General features: G+C 36.4%; 1 protein-coding gene across 6 annotated transcripts in view; it reads left to right on the forward strand.

Annotated features, from left to right (window-relative positions):
• Positions 1-17,216, forward strand: part of LOC145998692 (neuronal synaptobrevin-like) — a 51,520-nt gene that overhangs the window by 14,316 nt on the left and 19,988 nt on the right. For 4 of the 6 annotated variants that reach the window (XM_083135166.1, XM_083135168.1, XM_083135169.1 and 1 more), the window contains exons 4-5: positions 11,269-11,348; positions 14,604-14,655. In XM_083135166.1, coding sequence (XP_082991292.1) covers positions 11,269-11,348; positions 14,604-14,655 — 132 coding nt within the window. Of the gene's footprint in view, positions 1-11,268; positions 11,349-14,603; positions 14,656-15,207; positions 15,260-17,216 lie in introns of all 6 variants that reach the window. The other 2 variants (XM_083135167.1, XM_083135165.1) reach the window with 1 other exon arrangement.

A 17,216-nucleotide genomic window follows, 5' to 3' on the forward strand; every position in this document is an offset into this window, starting at 1 on the left:
TGTCGTAGCACGATGTGCTAACCAATCTGCCATGGCTCGATACCAGTGGTATTGGTATCAGAAAGTACCAGGTGTAGAAGTATGAAACCGGAATTGGCCGATAGATGGTGCTAGCCGGCAATGGAGAGCGCGGAAGATCGCGTAAGCAGCGCCAGCTGCTGCCCGCCACTCCCGAGGACATTAAATCGGAACACAGGAACCCGAGTGTCAGACTGAGGAAGGTGTTGCACACCCGGAACATGTCGAGTTTTGTGCCTACGAACTACGATTTGCGGACAGCATTGGTGTTCTGTTATCATTTGAAGAAAACCGCCGCAGAATCGCATCGAATGCTCGTCGAAGCTTACGGCGAACATGCTCTCGGGAAAACACAGTGTTTCTAGTGGTTCAAGAAATTGAAAAGTGACGATTTTGACTTGCGAAACGAGGAACGTGGGAAACCTCCGAAAAAGTTCGAAGACAACGAATTGCAAGCTAAAACCCGGTGAAACCGTTAACACAGATCGCTACCAACAGCAAATGATCAATTTACATCGAGCATTACGTGACAAACGGCCGGAATATGAAGCAAGGCAACACAAGGGCATCCTGCTCCATGACAACGCCTCACCACACACAGCAAAACGGGTCTGGGAAACGATCGAGGCGTTCAAATGGGAGATACTAGGGCATGCGGCGTATTCTCCCGACTTGGCTCCTTCAGATTATCATCCATTTGCCTCACTGAGACACGCTCTTGCAGAACAGCACTTCAATTCGTATGAAGATGTACGAACATGGCTCGCGGACTGGTTCGCTTCAAAAGAAGAACGTTTTTTTTGGCGTGGCATTCATAATCTGCCGGAAAGGTGGGAGAAATGTGTAACTATCAATGGAGCTTACTTTGAATAAAATATTGTTTCTCAGTTGCAAACACCAGCCGTTTACTTCTTGCAAACAAATTCCGGTTTCATACTTCTACACCTGGTATTGGTTGGATTTTATTTACTGATACTGGCTGATACTTTTCCAGTATTTTGATCATTCGCAGGGTGTGAAAAAATGCTGCACCACACTTTCAGTCTGTAATTATCCTGGAAGTTAAGCAAAATTTGAAGTTTCCATTGATTTTGTAACAATATAATTGCAGAGAAAAACACATTTTATTTATATATTGAGATGTAAAGTTTTTAATATTTTCAAGCAAAACTGTGGTAAATTGATGTTTATAATTGTAGTTGAATACTCGCCCAGTAAAAATTTATCAATATTTTGAATAACTTTTCATTGTTACAATTTTCAAGCATTGGTATCTGTGTGGGTATTGCTTCAAAGTGGCATCTGCTGAACCCTGCTAAAAAGTGAAGGATTTTTTAAAAGTAATTCAAATTGCATTAAATCCTCTGTGGTACTCTCTCGTGTGGCATATAAAGCTTACTTTTTATTGTTCTCCTGGTGCACCTTAATGTAAGCACACTTGGGAAACAAGCATGATGTTGCATAGAAATTTATTTATATATTTATTTCATTTTCTTTTATATATTGTAATAATAAAATAAATGCATATGTGTGAGCGACCAACTCAACTCATCTGAGCAGATAACAGGTTTACAGTTGGGCCTTCCCTATGGTACAGTGGTAGCTTTGTTGCCTTGTAATCAAGGGGTCCTGGATTCGATACCGAGTGGAGGCACATAGTAATTCAGATCCCACTTGAAACTGTAGGTCTAGCCCCGATTAGTCTTACTGTGCATAAAGTGGACTTAAAACAGCAACTAAATCAAACAAACAGGTTTACAGTCATTGATAGTCCATTGTTGAAGTCTCCAAGCTTACTTTAACCGTTCATCTTTGTGTTTAGTTGTTTGAAAAGTTGTGTAAATAAACACAACCCCACACAATCCAGCTAATGCAACAAACCAAGGTACAAGACCTGCCCGATTTTCGCACTGCTACAGGCAACTTTACTCTCTAACCCCAAAGGCACTTACGACTCCTCGGACCTGATGTACATTCTTATGTGCAAGTTATGACGACGGGAAGTAATAAGAATCAGTTTCCTTGACTTACTATTTATTCGACACAAACACGTAATTACAGGTATTACACCCCGTACAAACGTCAAGGCACTGCTCGATTCCCAGTCCGACGTCAAGCGATCTGCCGTTTCAACTACTAGCACCGCCCCCTTTCCACCTCGCTTGAGCCACGAGGCATGAGGAGCTCTGAGGTAGTCTACCACGTCATAGCGACGATCCTACCTCAATACACTCGAGTACAAAATTAATCAAATAATACAACTGTCATAACTCCCCTCTCTTGGGAGAAAAATTTCCTTCAAGTGAAATTTTTACAAAATAAAATACCCATTTATAATTTACACATTGTTATCATATTTACACTCATACTTTGTGTATTTACAGTTAAGCTGGTATACATCATGATCAAATATACTGGATATAATCAATACAACAACGTTTATGTTAAAGAAAATATAAAAATAGCAAATAAATATAAATAATTTGAAACAAAATCTAAATCTTTCTTTGATCTACCCAAAACAAATGTTTGTACAATTTTGGATTTAGTTTTTCCAATTGGCTTAAATAACAACTTCTTTTTTCAATGGTACAATTCCAGATTTTTAGATTATCACTGTGATGGTTACCACTGATATTGCCAGTTTTCAAATCTATTACAATGTATACATTAGTTGCTTGTTTCTCAATTACCATATACGGGCCTTCATAGACCTCACAGTACTTTTTAGTGCGATTTTCTAGGAGGCTGCTAAGATAATGTGTTTTTACAAATATCAGGTCTTTTATTTTAACTTCAGGTCTATTTTCTTGTCGCAAGTTGTACTTGTCATTTTTTTTCTTCCTTGCTTGGAAACCTTTTACAAAAGCCATGTATAGTTTGTCTTTCCACAGAGAAATTTCATTAGGCGGTAAATTAAAATGATTCAAAATACATGAGTTAAGATCTCTGTTTAGTTGTAACTCTGAGGGAGCAAATCCTAGCTGTGTGTGTACACTATCATTTAATAAGCTTACCACTACATCTATATATTTCGGCCATTCCTTGTGGTTGTTTTTACAAAAAACACGCATAAGCCGGTTGAGTTCCGAATGAATTCTCTCAACTAAATTAGAACTAGGGTGATATATTGGGGTATACGCCAATTTTATACCTAAGCTTGTTAAAGTGTCCACATATTTGTTAGAATGAAACACCGTGGCGTTATCACTAACCAACCTGTGTGGAATGCCAAAATGCCTGACATATCCTTCTAGCAAGGCTTTTACAATACTGTTGGCTGTACTCGACCTCATTGGATAAGCGAACAGATATTTAGTGTTAGCATCTTGTAAGGTTAGAAGAAACCTTTCTCCTTGTGAACCTTTAATTAATGGTCCTTGTATATCTAAAAACAAAATAGTTTCACCCTGGTTACAATGTTGTTGGAATATGCCCTTGGGCGGATGTCTACTCGGCTTCGTTCTCATACATAGTTCACAATCTTTGATATAACTCAGAGTACCTTTTCTCATACCAGGCCAAAAGTACAGTTTCCTAACTCTTCTGAGTACCTTTTCACAACCAAAGTGGCCCATATTGTCATGATAATTCCTCAGTATTACCGAAACTAAAGATTGAGGTATACATATTTTCCAGATGTTCTCAAAGTGAAAATCTCTTATCATCAAAATTCCATTGCATACTTTATAAAACTTTTTCCAATTTCTACACCTTTGAGGTAAACTTACATTTACATTTTCACAATTGTTCAAATAATCAATAATAGGTTGAAATAACTTATCATTATACTGTTCTTGGACTAACAACTCTACAGGTATATCTAATACTTCATTTTTAAACCTTACATTATTGTTGATGTGCATCAAAATCGGCTCTGATTCTGAAAATTGTCTGGACAATAAGTCCGCTAGGCCATTGTCAGATCCTTTGCAGTATTCTACAATGAACTGGTATTTTTGAAGTTGAAGGGACCAACGCAATAAGCGAGGGTTCCAATTCTTCGAATGGTTCAGCCAAGTGAGACACTTATGATCACAAACTAAAGTAAATTCTTTACCCAAAAGATATTTATTACATTTCTCAATACAAAATAAAAGACTTAAACATTCTAGCTCGGTTATGGTGTATTGTTTCTCATAACCTTTCAGTGTACGACTTACATAACTTATTATTCTTTTCTCGCCATCAATTATTTGATACAAATATCCTCCGATGCCAAGTAAGGAAGCATCTCCCTGGACATAAAACCTTTGATTAAGATCAGGATGAAATAGTTTAGCATCATTAGAAATTTCTTGTTTGAGCAAATCAAAACTCTCTTGTTCCTTCTTAGTCCATATCCATTTCTTACCTTTCCTTAACAATTCATATAAAGGTGCACATATGGTAGCAAAGTTTGGAATGAATCTTCTCATCCAAGAGAAACAACCTATTATTTTTTGAAGTGTCTTTACATCCTTCGGAGTAGGAAGGTTGAGAATAGCCTCTACTCTTTCTGGATTTACTCTTATACCTGTTTTGTCAATAATGTGACCCAAGTACAATAACTTTTCTTTACAGAGGAATGTCTTCTTGAGACGTACAGTCATACCACTCTCTCTTAATTTAGAAAATACACTTCTTAAATGTTCTATGTGACTTTCTAAAGATTCACTTCTAATGCATAAATCATCAACATAAATGATAACATTCTCTGACAGAATGTCGCCTAATACCTTGGTCATTGCCATCGTAAATGCTTGTACTCCATTACATGTACCAAATACTAAACGTTTGTATTGGTATTGTCTACCTTCAAACAAAAATGCAGTATACTTTTTAGATGACTCTGACAACAAAATCTGGTGAAATCCAGATGACATATCGATCAGTGATACATATCGTCTACCAACAAATCCTTGTAATGCCTCTTCAATATTAATTGGTCTAATTTGACTAACTTTTTGGTGTTGATTAATATTCCTGAAGTCAGTACATACTCTTACACTTCTATCAGACTTAGGAACTATTACTAGTGGATTTAAATAATTTAAATAAGGTGAATCAGAAAGTTCTATAATGTCCCACTCAAGTAATTTTTGAATATGATCTCTAACATTTTGTCTGTAATGATAAGGTATTCGATATGGCTTAGAAACTAAAGGTTCTGTTGTATCTAATTCAATATGATGTTCATATTTAGTACATAAACCAGGTTTTTCATCAAACAACATCCTAAATTCAAGTAACAAATCAAACAGTTGGTTCTTTTCATCTTCACCGAGTATTTCAGCTTGCATAGCTTTTAATTTAAGATCTTCTACACTAGCAACAGTTATTTCCTCCTTTGACTTTTGTGTTACATTAAGACAACTACTCTCTGCCTCTTCACTCACATCAAAAGTTGGACAAGATATAGGTAATAATTTAACTAACCTTTCACCTTGTTTGGTGTGTAACAATAAAGAATTTTCCTTGAAGTTTACAAGAGCCTCTACATTATACAAAAAATCTAAACCTAAAAGAATGTCTACTGTCAAATCTTTGACGACAACAAACTGAACAAAAAACATAATATCTTCAATTTCTATATCCACACAAAATTTTCCAAGTACTTTCTGTTTTCTTTTTCCAGAATAGTCAACTAAAATAATATCTTCTATTGGCTCTAATTTAGGTCTGGTGACTTCGCTAGTAATACGTTTCCATTTGTTCTCTGACATCAAACAAATGTCACTACCACTATCTACTAAGCATTTACTCTCTATCCCATTAATATTTGCAAAGATAGAAGTTGTATTCTTGACTTTGTTCCTGAGGTTTACGGGTAACATTAAGTTATTAGAACTATATTTCGCTTCATCTTCTAACAAGTCTTCATAAAAATTAATATCTACCCTACATACATTTTTAAGGCATGATTCACAGTTTGATTTACTAGAATTTTCATTACAAAGTTTGTTTCTTAAATCTTCAGTATTAAGATTGGCTACTGACACAATATTCTCATCTTCGTCTATGCTATTCTGTGTCACAATAACAATAGACTCACTATCTAGTTTAAAGGTTGTTCAGGCACAAACCAGGGCGCATTCACCCTAAGTGAAGACCCACCATTACCATTTTCTATTTCTTCCCTAGTACCAGATCTAGGTTCACTTCTTTGAGGATTGTTTTGAACATCATCGTGTGACACAGTGTTTGTACTAGTATTTCTATACCTAGGTCTACTATTATCAGCATTTATACGATTTTGGTTACTATAATTGTATCTACCTCGAAAGCTACTGTTTCTATAGTTATTACCAGAATATGGAAAACGGTTTACTCTCCAAGACCTTTGACCAGATCTACTATCATTACTACTATTATTATCAGTGGCATATCTCCTGAAATTACCAGAATTCCTTACGTTAGTCTCATGGCTTGTATTAGAATTTTGCATATTGCTTACTCTCGATTGATTATTTCTTTTAGTTTCATTAACAACTTGTACTTGTCTAATACCAACAGGTCTTCCATCTCTCCTACTTTCACCTTCAGCACTTGCATACAAAGCTCCATGACGCGCAACCAATTCCGCAGCGGTACCAAGACTAATATTAGGTTGATTTAAGATTGCTTCTCTAACTCTATTTGGTAACTGTTGGGCTACTAAAATAGTTTTTTGCTGTTCTGGCATGTCTGGCTGAATGGAATTTAGTAAATTAATCTGTGACCAGAAATAATTTAACAGAGTTTGTCTACTTTCTTTGCTGTATCTCTTGCACAAGACATTTGCAAGACATGTTGACTTCCACGATGCACTTTCAAAGGCATTAAGGAAAAGAACCTTAAAATAACTATAATCTACAATGTGTAGTTTCTCTTGAGAGAACCAATTTTTAGCAACACCTTTCAAAAGCATTGGTACATACTTCATGTAATCTTTTTTGGGAACATTTAACATATCCAAGCGATCCTCAACCTCTTGAAGAAATTGTGACGCCAAATAATCCATCCTAGTTGCAGTAAATTTAGGTAACCTATCTAGATCAGAGTACTTAAGTGTACTAGGTACAAACTTCCTTCTGTAACTACTACTTTTGTGATCAGTTCCACTTTCCGAACTACTATCATGAAATTTATCTCTTGACATGCTTTTCGCAACTCTACCTGTCTTAGAGCTACTTACAGATTTACGTTTAAGCCCCCTTAACTGAACTTTAGTTTCAGAGCTAGAAGATTTTACATCTGAATCAGATTCTCCTTTACGTAATGGTCTTTGCTTTCTAAACGTGATATATTCAGTTTTTTCAATGGGTAAAGAAGCTTTCATTGCTTCCCTTTGCTGTTCAGACAATCTAGGAACATCAGGACTAACTAAGCCTTGTACTCTATTTTCTAATCCTAAAGAAGATTTTACCGGTTCAGCACTTACTCTTAAAATGGAAAAATCATTCGTTAAATCTCGAACTTGATACCGAATATTCTCCAACTTATCATCTAGAACCTCATATTTGTTAGTAATCTCTGTAAGTTGTTGTAAGCAACCCTTAACAGTAATGTCATTACTAGATATTTTCTGTTGAACGGTTTGAACGCTCAAGTTTAGATCTTGAATAGTTTATCCAGACTTAACACTAATTTCGTTAAATTTACTATTCAACTCAGCAATAGCAACTTCATGTCCACTAATGTTATTAAACAACTCCTTCATACTACTTTCATTTCCATGTACAAGGTTGACTAAACTTTCAAACTTCTTTTGATTCATTTCGAGTGTTTTCTTAATTTCTACGCATTCATTTTCCACCTGTTTTACATGAGAATCGAAAACCTCTCTCAATTTTTTATGTTGATTTACACACGTAACAGAAACCTCGTTTATCTTCTCTTCCAATTTCGTGCTCAAGTTGACCACTTGTTCCTTTAGTTCATGGGCGCATTCCTTTGTTTCGACTAAATTATCAGACACTTTCTTTTCGACTCGTGCTTCCAATAATTCGAAGTCTTGCCTTAAGAGACCTATACTGGTGCCTACATTACTTACACTGGCCTCAACACTATTAATATCCGCTTTGACGTTCCTTTCAACACTGTTAATATCAGCTTTGACATTAGCTTCAACACTATTAATATCAGCTTTGACGTTAGCTTCAACACTATTAATATCAGCTTTGACGTTAGCTTCAACACTACTAACTTGTTCCGCGAGTCTAGCTTCAAATTGTTTAAAGAGAAACTCCAATTCCTTTTTTGTAGCCATTTTCAATTTCAGTTACTGCTAGCTAAGAATTTTAGTCGCCGTATTCAGTACAACTATTTTATAGTTTCGGTGCTACAATCACAGCGCGATAAAGTTATTCGTCATTCTTCTTTTCCACATAGAAAAAGTTCAGTACTTACGTTCCAACATCACAGACGAAAAAGTTGAATTCTTCCATCTAACAGCTACAACCAGATTCTAACGACGTAGACGATCGAGTCCCTGTTCGGGCGCCATACTTATGACGACGGGAAGTAATAAGAATCAGTTTCCTTGACTTACTATTTATTCGACACAAACACGTAATTACAGGTATTACACCCCGTACAAACGTCAAGGCACTGCTCGATTCCCAGTCCGACGTCAAGCGATCTGCCGTTTCAACTACTAGCACCGCCCCCTTTCCACCTCGCTTGAGCCACGAGGCATGAGGAGCTCTGAGGTAGTCTACCACGTCATAGCGACGATCCTACCTCAATACACTCGAGTACAAAATTAATCAAATAATACAACTGTCATAAAGTCAAGTCACTATTTTAGCAGGTTGGGTTTGTATTTGAGTGTCAGCCCTTGTTGGGCTAGGACTCATTATTTTCATTGTACTGATGACATGTCAGGATTTTATTTATGTTATTTTAATCCTCTCTGCAACTGTGGCGGTTTGGATTTCCTTATTTTCACCCTTCATGGCAGGATAAGATGTACCAGTTCTAGATGTTCTTTTATTAGTCGTCCATCCTTGCCAGCTTACATATGTGTCACTGTGGATTTTGTAATCCAATTTCACTAATGATCGGATTGGGATGGTGTGGCTGGAGTGCCAAGAACTTGTGTTGGATCAGATCTGTGATGACTTTTACCTGGATGAAACCTTAATCCCATTGAATTTCAGAATCAAAACTTGCTTCTCAGCCACCCAAAACTCAGTTTCACACTGTTGCAACCGACACCAACTTGAGAGACTTTCACCAACTACCCCCATCAACCAACATATCTTCATGTAAATGCCTGGAAAGATCCTATATATCAGTTATGCATGTTGGGTTAAACATAAGTCACTTGGTAGTCATCCGAACTTATACCCACTCCTCTGATCCCAGCCACATTGACATTTTCCATCCCATCCATGCAAGAAGTGCTGAAAGCCCCCTTTTGTCTAACACATGTTGCTGTCTTCTTCTCGCATCGTTTGGCTTCATTGCAGTATGATGTCCTCTTGTGTTCTCCATATGCTGTAAAATATGTAAGGGTTGCTCAAATGAAAGTGAGACTCTTGCTTTTTTCTGTAATGATTTATTGGTTGGAATATATGAACATAGAGGAAGTAAAAGTGATCCATGGGTGACATATCCTCTACACGTAGTCTCCTTGTCTGTTCAAGCAAGTGTCCCAGCGCGTCACAAGGGTATGGATACCGTGGCAAAGAACGTCCGTGGTTAACAGCGGAACCAATCTTCAACGGCATCAAGGACCTCAGCATCGTTGGCAAACCGGAGGCCCTTCAGATGTTTTTTTAGTGGCCCAAAGATGTGGTAGTCGCAGTGTCAGAGATTGTGGCTGTAGGGAGGATGGTCGAGGAATTCCCAGCGGAAATGCCGCAACAGATCACGGCAGACCTGTGTAATTTAATAACTGGTCGCTGGGCTCGTTTGGACGAATCCATGTTGTGAACGTGCTTCTGCACATGTAGACAACACACTGCGCCGTCAGACCATACCAGGTATTCATCCGATGTATGCTTTCTTACATACATTGCCACCTACCAGAGCAAACACAAAGCTCTGCGTAGTTAAGCTACGACGCCACAACAAAAGTCTTAGTTTCATTTGGGCAACCCTTATAGAAACCTTCATTTTGTATATGCACCCTTGTGGCACCCTTCTTTTTTCATGTGTGTGTCAGAAATATAAATAAGACACAAGTAAGTGTTATACCGGGTGTTTGGCTCAGGACTAGAATAAATAGAGTTGGGGAAAAAAAATGAAATTTTGGCTTTTTACCAATTGCGGCTAACCTATTTCACTTGTAGTGTCAGTTAAGGGTTTAGAGGTTCAAAATGTCATGTTTTGGAACTAGCTAAATAATTTTACATGATGTAGAAGCAGATTACACATATTAGCCATTTCTTCTACAGGGTGTTCAAAAAGTCATGCAACTGAGACTTTGAAGGTACATAACTTTTGTACAGAAAGTGATAGAGACATGAATCTTGCATTGTTTTTTTTAACTTTGTTTATGTAGATATTTATATAACATGAAAGATTAAAATGATTCTCTGCATGAGCATTCAGTATGAAGAGAAAGTTACTAAGGTGTAAAAAAGTATTTGTATGAAGCAAAAAAAGAAAGGAAAAAAACATGAATAAAAGACTTGCAAAATTTTTTTTTATGTGTGTCGATGGTCTCTGTGGGTATTTATGGAATTGGCAAAAGTACGATAAATTTTTATCCATTCTAAGCATTACGGACGATGGAATTGTGGGGGCACTTTTCCTTCTGGAAGTTGCGGCACATTGTATTCCTGTATTCTGCAAGTGCAAAATCACAGAATACCTTCTGTTGTGGCATCCACATGGTAACAGACACCTTCTCAGCAGTTTGAATGAATCTATAGTTCCTGTGCATGCACAACCTGTTACAGCACATGACATCTAAAACTTTTTTTACTTACTCTTCACAGACCAACTTTCAGTCATTCAAACTAGTTGTTTCAATGTTATGAATTTTTCTTTTATTATACTTCTAAGTCTAACACCCTGTATAATAAGCTCACCACAGTCAAAACGGTGAATTCTCATCTATCCTTTGTATTTACATAATCATATTATAGTTGTCTCACATGTAAGTTATGTTATGATTTAAATATTCATGTCATTTTTTATACTGGTTTTATTGAAAACTTAAAGGATTTAATCTTGTAATGTTTCCTTATTGCAGAAAACTTATGTTTTTGTGAAATCATTGTGCATTTCTCTTGTGTATGTAAGCAAGGTACTTATATTTATTCCTACTGCTTCCAGATGCACTGCAGCAAGGAGCCTCCCAATTTGAGCAACAAGCTGGGAAATTGAAGAGAAAATATTGGTGGAAAAATCTTAAGGTGAGAAAAGGAATTACATTACACACTTTTAGTGTTAACCAAAATGTGTTGTGTGATAAAATTTGGGTGGAAAATCAAAAAAAGTTTCTACATTCTTCAGAAATATTATGGACTGACATAGCAACAAAAAATGAAGGAAACTTATTACTATTTTTTATTTTTCAACATAACCCAAAGGCTATACTCTCATTACAAAAAGATGATGTATGGATATTCAGGGGATTATTATTGAGATTGTTTTATTCAGTGTCAAGAAATGTGGCATACATCATTAAGAGACCTTTTTAGAATTGGAAACTGGAAATGAGTGACTCCATAGTATTATCTTAAATTCGTAAAAATATGTGCTACATACCATATGATTGTTACTTCTTTAATTTTGTTACAATTGGCAAATCCAGTGCCGTAACTAAAACATCAGGAGTCCAGGCACGTGTCATAATAATGCCCCCACTCCTCATGCCATTATCCCAGCAATAGAACTTTTTTGCACTGTGAGGATGGTATTGCAATTATGCATTCAATACAAAACTGTTCTCATGATCTTAAGTTCCTCTTTTAAGTTAAAAAAGCAGACTAAAACTATGAAATTCCACATTGTGTGGTTGATTTTTATTTTAAAAAGTATGCATTTTATCACTATGGACCGTGGTAGCTCAGTTGGTAGAGCATGTGGCTACCACTCAAAAGACCCAGATTCATATCCCAGAGCAGGACCAGGAAATTTTCCAGTCATTTCCCCATTTCTGTGCATCTCGGAGGCCCACCCAGCCTCGTATCAATAGGTACCTGGGTGTAAAGGCAGGTGGGCATGATGCTGATCACATCATCCCTACTTTGGACAAGATGAAGAATATGCAGAGCTCTACCTCCACATCACCCCATATGTCTTCATGGTATGTGTGCATTTTTTTCTTTATGTTTTTTTATCAACAAAAGAACTCCTGAATGTACCTCTATCATATGTCCAACATCAAGGTTCAAGGAATGATAGTATATTAAGCATAAAAGAATTATTTGCAAAACTGCCTGTCACTCCCATTGTGTTGTAATAGGTGATAAGTAATATATTATTGTTTTCTCCAAATGCATCTTTGTTTAACTGTAGTACAAAATTAGCAAGAGAGAAATGTTCTCTGCAAGTTAAATAAAGAAACACTGGATGGGGTGCCTGGTGGGGCGCACCACTTCAACTGCCACTTTTTACGACACTGGGTGAACCCATCAATTAATATATAAATAAAAAATAGTCTGATTGGAAATAAATATTTTTACTCCCTACAAACATTTCAGTAATGGTAATAGTTTTACAATGTCCCTGGGAAAATGGACACACTGCAAAGATTTACTGTGATATATTTGAAATGACTTACATATTTTTAAGTGGGAGGAAGGAAAGGGTTAGTATTTGTTATTCTTTTATAACAATTTGTGTCAGTCTGTAAATGTATATTTGGTATCTACACCAACTTCAGACGAAAGAGATAAGAATAAAGTCTCACACATTGGAATGTTACAATACATGTTTTAGTTCATTAGGGATGTTCTTACCTGTAGCAGCACACTGGTTAATGCTGTTGCCTTGTAATCTAGGATTCCCAGTGTGACTGCATTTCAATAGTTCTGCACTGCAAGTCCAGTTCAATTTAACATATCTTTGTATGAAGCGAACTTCCATTTTTTACTATTTTTACGTAACTTTTTTAAAATTATAGTCAGTGACATCTTAAATTCATTTCTTAACAATAGAAAATCATGAGTGAAATCTTGGTTGGAATTTTTGTGTATATGTGTAAGGGGAGTATTAATTGTAATTGCTATTAGTTTCTGATATGCAGTGAAACCTTAATTATGCATTTCCAGAGGACTATGTGTAATGAAGTTATTGTATGATGTGGGAAAGGCAAGCAACATCTGGGAAAATTATAAAACAGTTTTTTTGTGACACGAAAAATAAAATGTGTAAATCAAGAAAACATAAAATCGGGTATTGTAAATTTTGTAAATATTGTAAAACTACAAATTTATGAAGTAGGTAATTGAGAGGGTTCGATGCTGAAGGCAAAGTTTCACAAATTGATCTGACCTTTTGTTTAAAATGTGATGTAAACCACAATGCAAAGTGCCCCTATACCTTTTTTGTCACCAAAAACAGTAATGTGAAACAAACTGCATCATGTGCTTTGGAACTGAACCGAGAAACTTTTACAAGCACAGATTTTCCCAAAGAGACAATTTCATTAACTTGGTTTTCCAGTATGTTTTGCTCTGCAGGCAAGACTAAATTCCAAACACATGGAAAAGTGTTGTAGAACAGTCATTGGGTTTATATCTTAAATAAGGGTTGATATTTTAATTAGAACTATTGCATGCACATAAACTAACTCTCTCTAGCCTTCTTGAATCCGAAGGTTAATTGCTGTAGCAACCCTATCCTGAGCAAGATCTATATACTCTCTTTCAATGTAAGGAACGAAGTTTCACATCCATATAATATTACAGGCAAAATTATTGCATGCACATAAAATCGTTAAGTCATAAACCTGTGAAAATTGAATTAAGTATGGAGTGCCTATGGGATGATACAGTGAGGAATATTTTGAAACCTTATCTGCAGAATGGTTAGTCACAATGGCAAAGCCACAGTTATCATTATATTTTGTACGTAAAATTACTACGCTCAAAGTGAATGACAATGTGGTAATTTTGTAAAGAATGATCTCAGCTTTATGTTGAATGTGCCCACGGTGGCTCAGTCGGTAACACGTTTGACTACCATGCTCAAGGTCCCGGGTTCGATCCCCGGCCAGTTTAAATCCGGGAACTTTTCTAATGTTGGAAGCGGCTCCGGCACCCACCCAGCGTCGAATGACATGGATACCTGGGGGGTAAACGTGGTCAGATGTGTGATGCTGATCACATCACCCCCACTCACGACCGGATCAAGAAAGTGTGGGGCGTTACCCCACACCCCTATACGCCTGCATGGCATGGTGCTAAGCACATGGGAGCACTTTACCTTTTTTTTATGATCTCAACTATCAGAAAGTATTTTGTTGATATAGTCCAGTAGAACCTCTGTAAGATGTGTTTTATAGGAACCATGGAGATAGAATGTATAATGAAGGTTTCATGCCAGTTACATAATTAGTTTTGGGTGTAATATAAAAGCAAAAATATATGTGGAGACTTATTACGCAGCAATATTAATGCAGATGGATATAAAAATATATTAAAATTATTGTGATTTTTCAGATGATGATAATCATGGGCATCATTGTTCTAGTTATATTAGTGATCATAATAGGTAAGTGGTCGGTTGTAAGTTGGTCGTAGGTTCCTGTGTAGATGCAGAGTAGTGATCTATTCCTTTCTACGATAGTACAGAAATGCTTTCTCTTTTTTTGAGAAACCAACATTGAATTTTGTGATTTTTATGTTCAGAAGCATCCCTGAAGAGCACAGAAGCAAGATGGGTGCTGTTGGAGTGAAGGCTTTCAGGCTTATGTTCAGTTTCTGTAAGTTTTTATAAAGAAATCTGGCTTATTGAACAAGCTAGCACCTTTCTGAAAACATGGCCTATTTTTGTTGCAAAGAAATGCCATAGTGGATGATATTTTTATATTAGCAGCGAGAACTAAAATCTCTCTTGTGGATGTTTTTAAAATTTTTGCTTTTATGCTAATACTTATTTGTGAACACTTGTTTTGAAACGTGAAAACTTCTGCTTATGTGCAACTATTCCTTTGCATCTTTCCGTGCAATGGTGAATTTGAAAAAGGAAAGCATTTCTGTGACTGTTTAACATGCATGTCTTTCATTTCTAATTACTAACAATTGGAACGGTTTTTAATTTCAGATGTTGCTGATATTAATAACGATTGCTATTGTACTAATTATTATTATTGTAGGTGAGTTAAGTTGTTTTAATCAGCTTTTGTGTTTGTTTTATGCAACTTTTTGAAATTTTTTTGTTGCTTTCTTTTTTGTCAAATGTATAAAACAAGAAGATAATAGAGAAGATTCATCTTTGAAGAAGTTAATAACATTGATACATTTGTGGATCGTCCCTTTGATAGATCAATGGTATATAGGGTTATTCATAAGTCTGGGACATTTTTTAAAATTGTTACTTATATAAGCTACAAAATTGGGTGTTAATTCTTACCCAAAAGAACAATGAACTCTTCAACTTTTTGTAAAGATAATTCGATTTGCCTTTACCTCAATGAGAGTAGACGGAATGATGAGACTGTGGCTGCCCGGAGCACCAGATTTAACTCATCACTTTTTTTGTGGTAACTCGTGAAGGATGGTGTCTTTGTCCCCCACTCCCTGAGAATCTCTGGCAACTACACAACTGTATAACTGTGGTTGTGGCACTGATAACTGTGACATGATGGTCAATGTGGGATTGAAGGAGCATGGTTTAGATTTGTTGCACATATGTGAAGGTGGACACATGGAGAATTTAGTGTGAAATATCTTAGTGCGTTTGCCTTTATTTCAGTGATAAAATTTCCAGTACATAATTTATGAATGAATTTTTTTAAAAATGTTTGATGCACTTATGAATGACCCTGTATTTTTATCAGAGAATACTTATCTGGTAAAGGAATTTCTAAAAGTACAGAGTGTCCCAGAAGTTTCTGATGCATTTCAGTCATTAATAGCTCAGAAACTTTTGACGACAGCAGCTTATGGTTTTGGCACTGCAATTAGCAACAAAAACTTGTATTTTCTCTGATCTACACTTGAAGAACTCTGTCAAAGGACACTGATGGTATTGTTATAATGGTGTACTTGTTAGTAAATTTGCTTTCTGTTCCCTTAGTTGTCCGCAGGATATCTAGGAGGTTTGATAAATATAGAGGTAGAACTCATAATAAGAATGTGTTCTCATTAATCTTGCTTGCAAATGGGGATCCTGGTGATGCTTGGGTAACACACACTCAAGGCCTTGCTGTGTCATGTAGCAGAATATACAGGAGCTCTTGCTGTTGTTGTGATATGAAACACTGTAAATTGCTGTCCTCAAGAGTTCTTGAGTGAAATGTCTCCTGGAAAGCATTCGAAATACTCTAGTCGTTAAAAGAGGAGCACACACATAATGTATTTAGACTGTCCTCTGATACATCTGTGTTATGTATTGGAGTAAGTAACTGTGCCCTTGTTTTGAGAATCTGCATCTATATTGACATGGAAGAATCTGTTTCACTTAGAAGAGGATTTTACTAGGTATTTTCAAAAGCATCACACTCTGTGACTGTGAGTTTATATCCTTTGTCGAGTACCTGGCAATCTGTTCATTGTTTGGAAGACTTGAGAAGAATTATTTTGTACTTCCATAACAATTAAGCAGGCAGTCCACATCTGTTATATTATTTTAACCTTATCATGACATCCTTCCGTATAGTGCCCTATTATGACCTGAGGTCCACACAGACCCCACATTTTAAAACACGCATTTACTGTTGTTTACATGACTTTTGCATTAGTCTAAGTATTCTTTTAGTAATGAATACCAATTCAGGTATTTTATTACACATTTTTATTCATAAACCCAAGAATATTATCATAATTACACATTCATGTTGACATTTCTAAATGTTCACTGCACATATGTCGCTGATGGTCGGCTGGTGTTCCAGGTAACATGGGATATGGCAATTTGAGCATCGGCTCTTCACGTTTCTGTTCAAAGAACGTGGACATGGCTCATCTTGAATGCCTTTTCTAGTGGCTGCAGCATGTGGTTTATGAACATCCACCCCCAATGATCTAAGGGAAAGGCAAACTCCAGACTGCAGCACTTGGGGTTTCTGAAGTCTTCTCTGTACGAGATCATTGACCAGCTCTCTCCCAATG

This window comes from Lepisma saccharinum, chromosome 14, assembly GCF_977018435.1.
Source record: "Lepisma saccharinum chromosome 14, izLepSacc3.1, whole genome shotgun sequence".
Taxonomy (NCBI): domain Eukaryota; kingdom Metazoa; phylum Arthropoda; class Insecta; order Zygentoma; family Lepismatidae; genus Lepisma; species Lepisma saccharinum.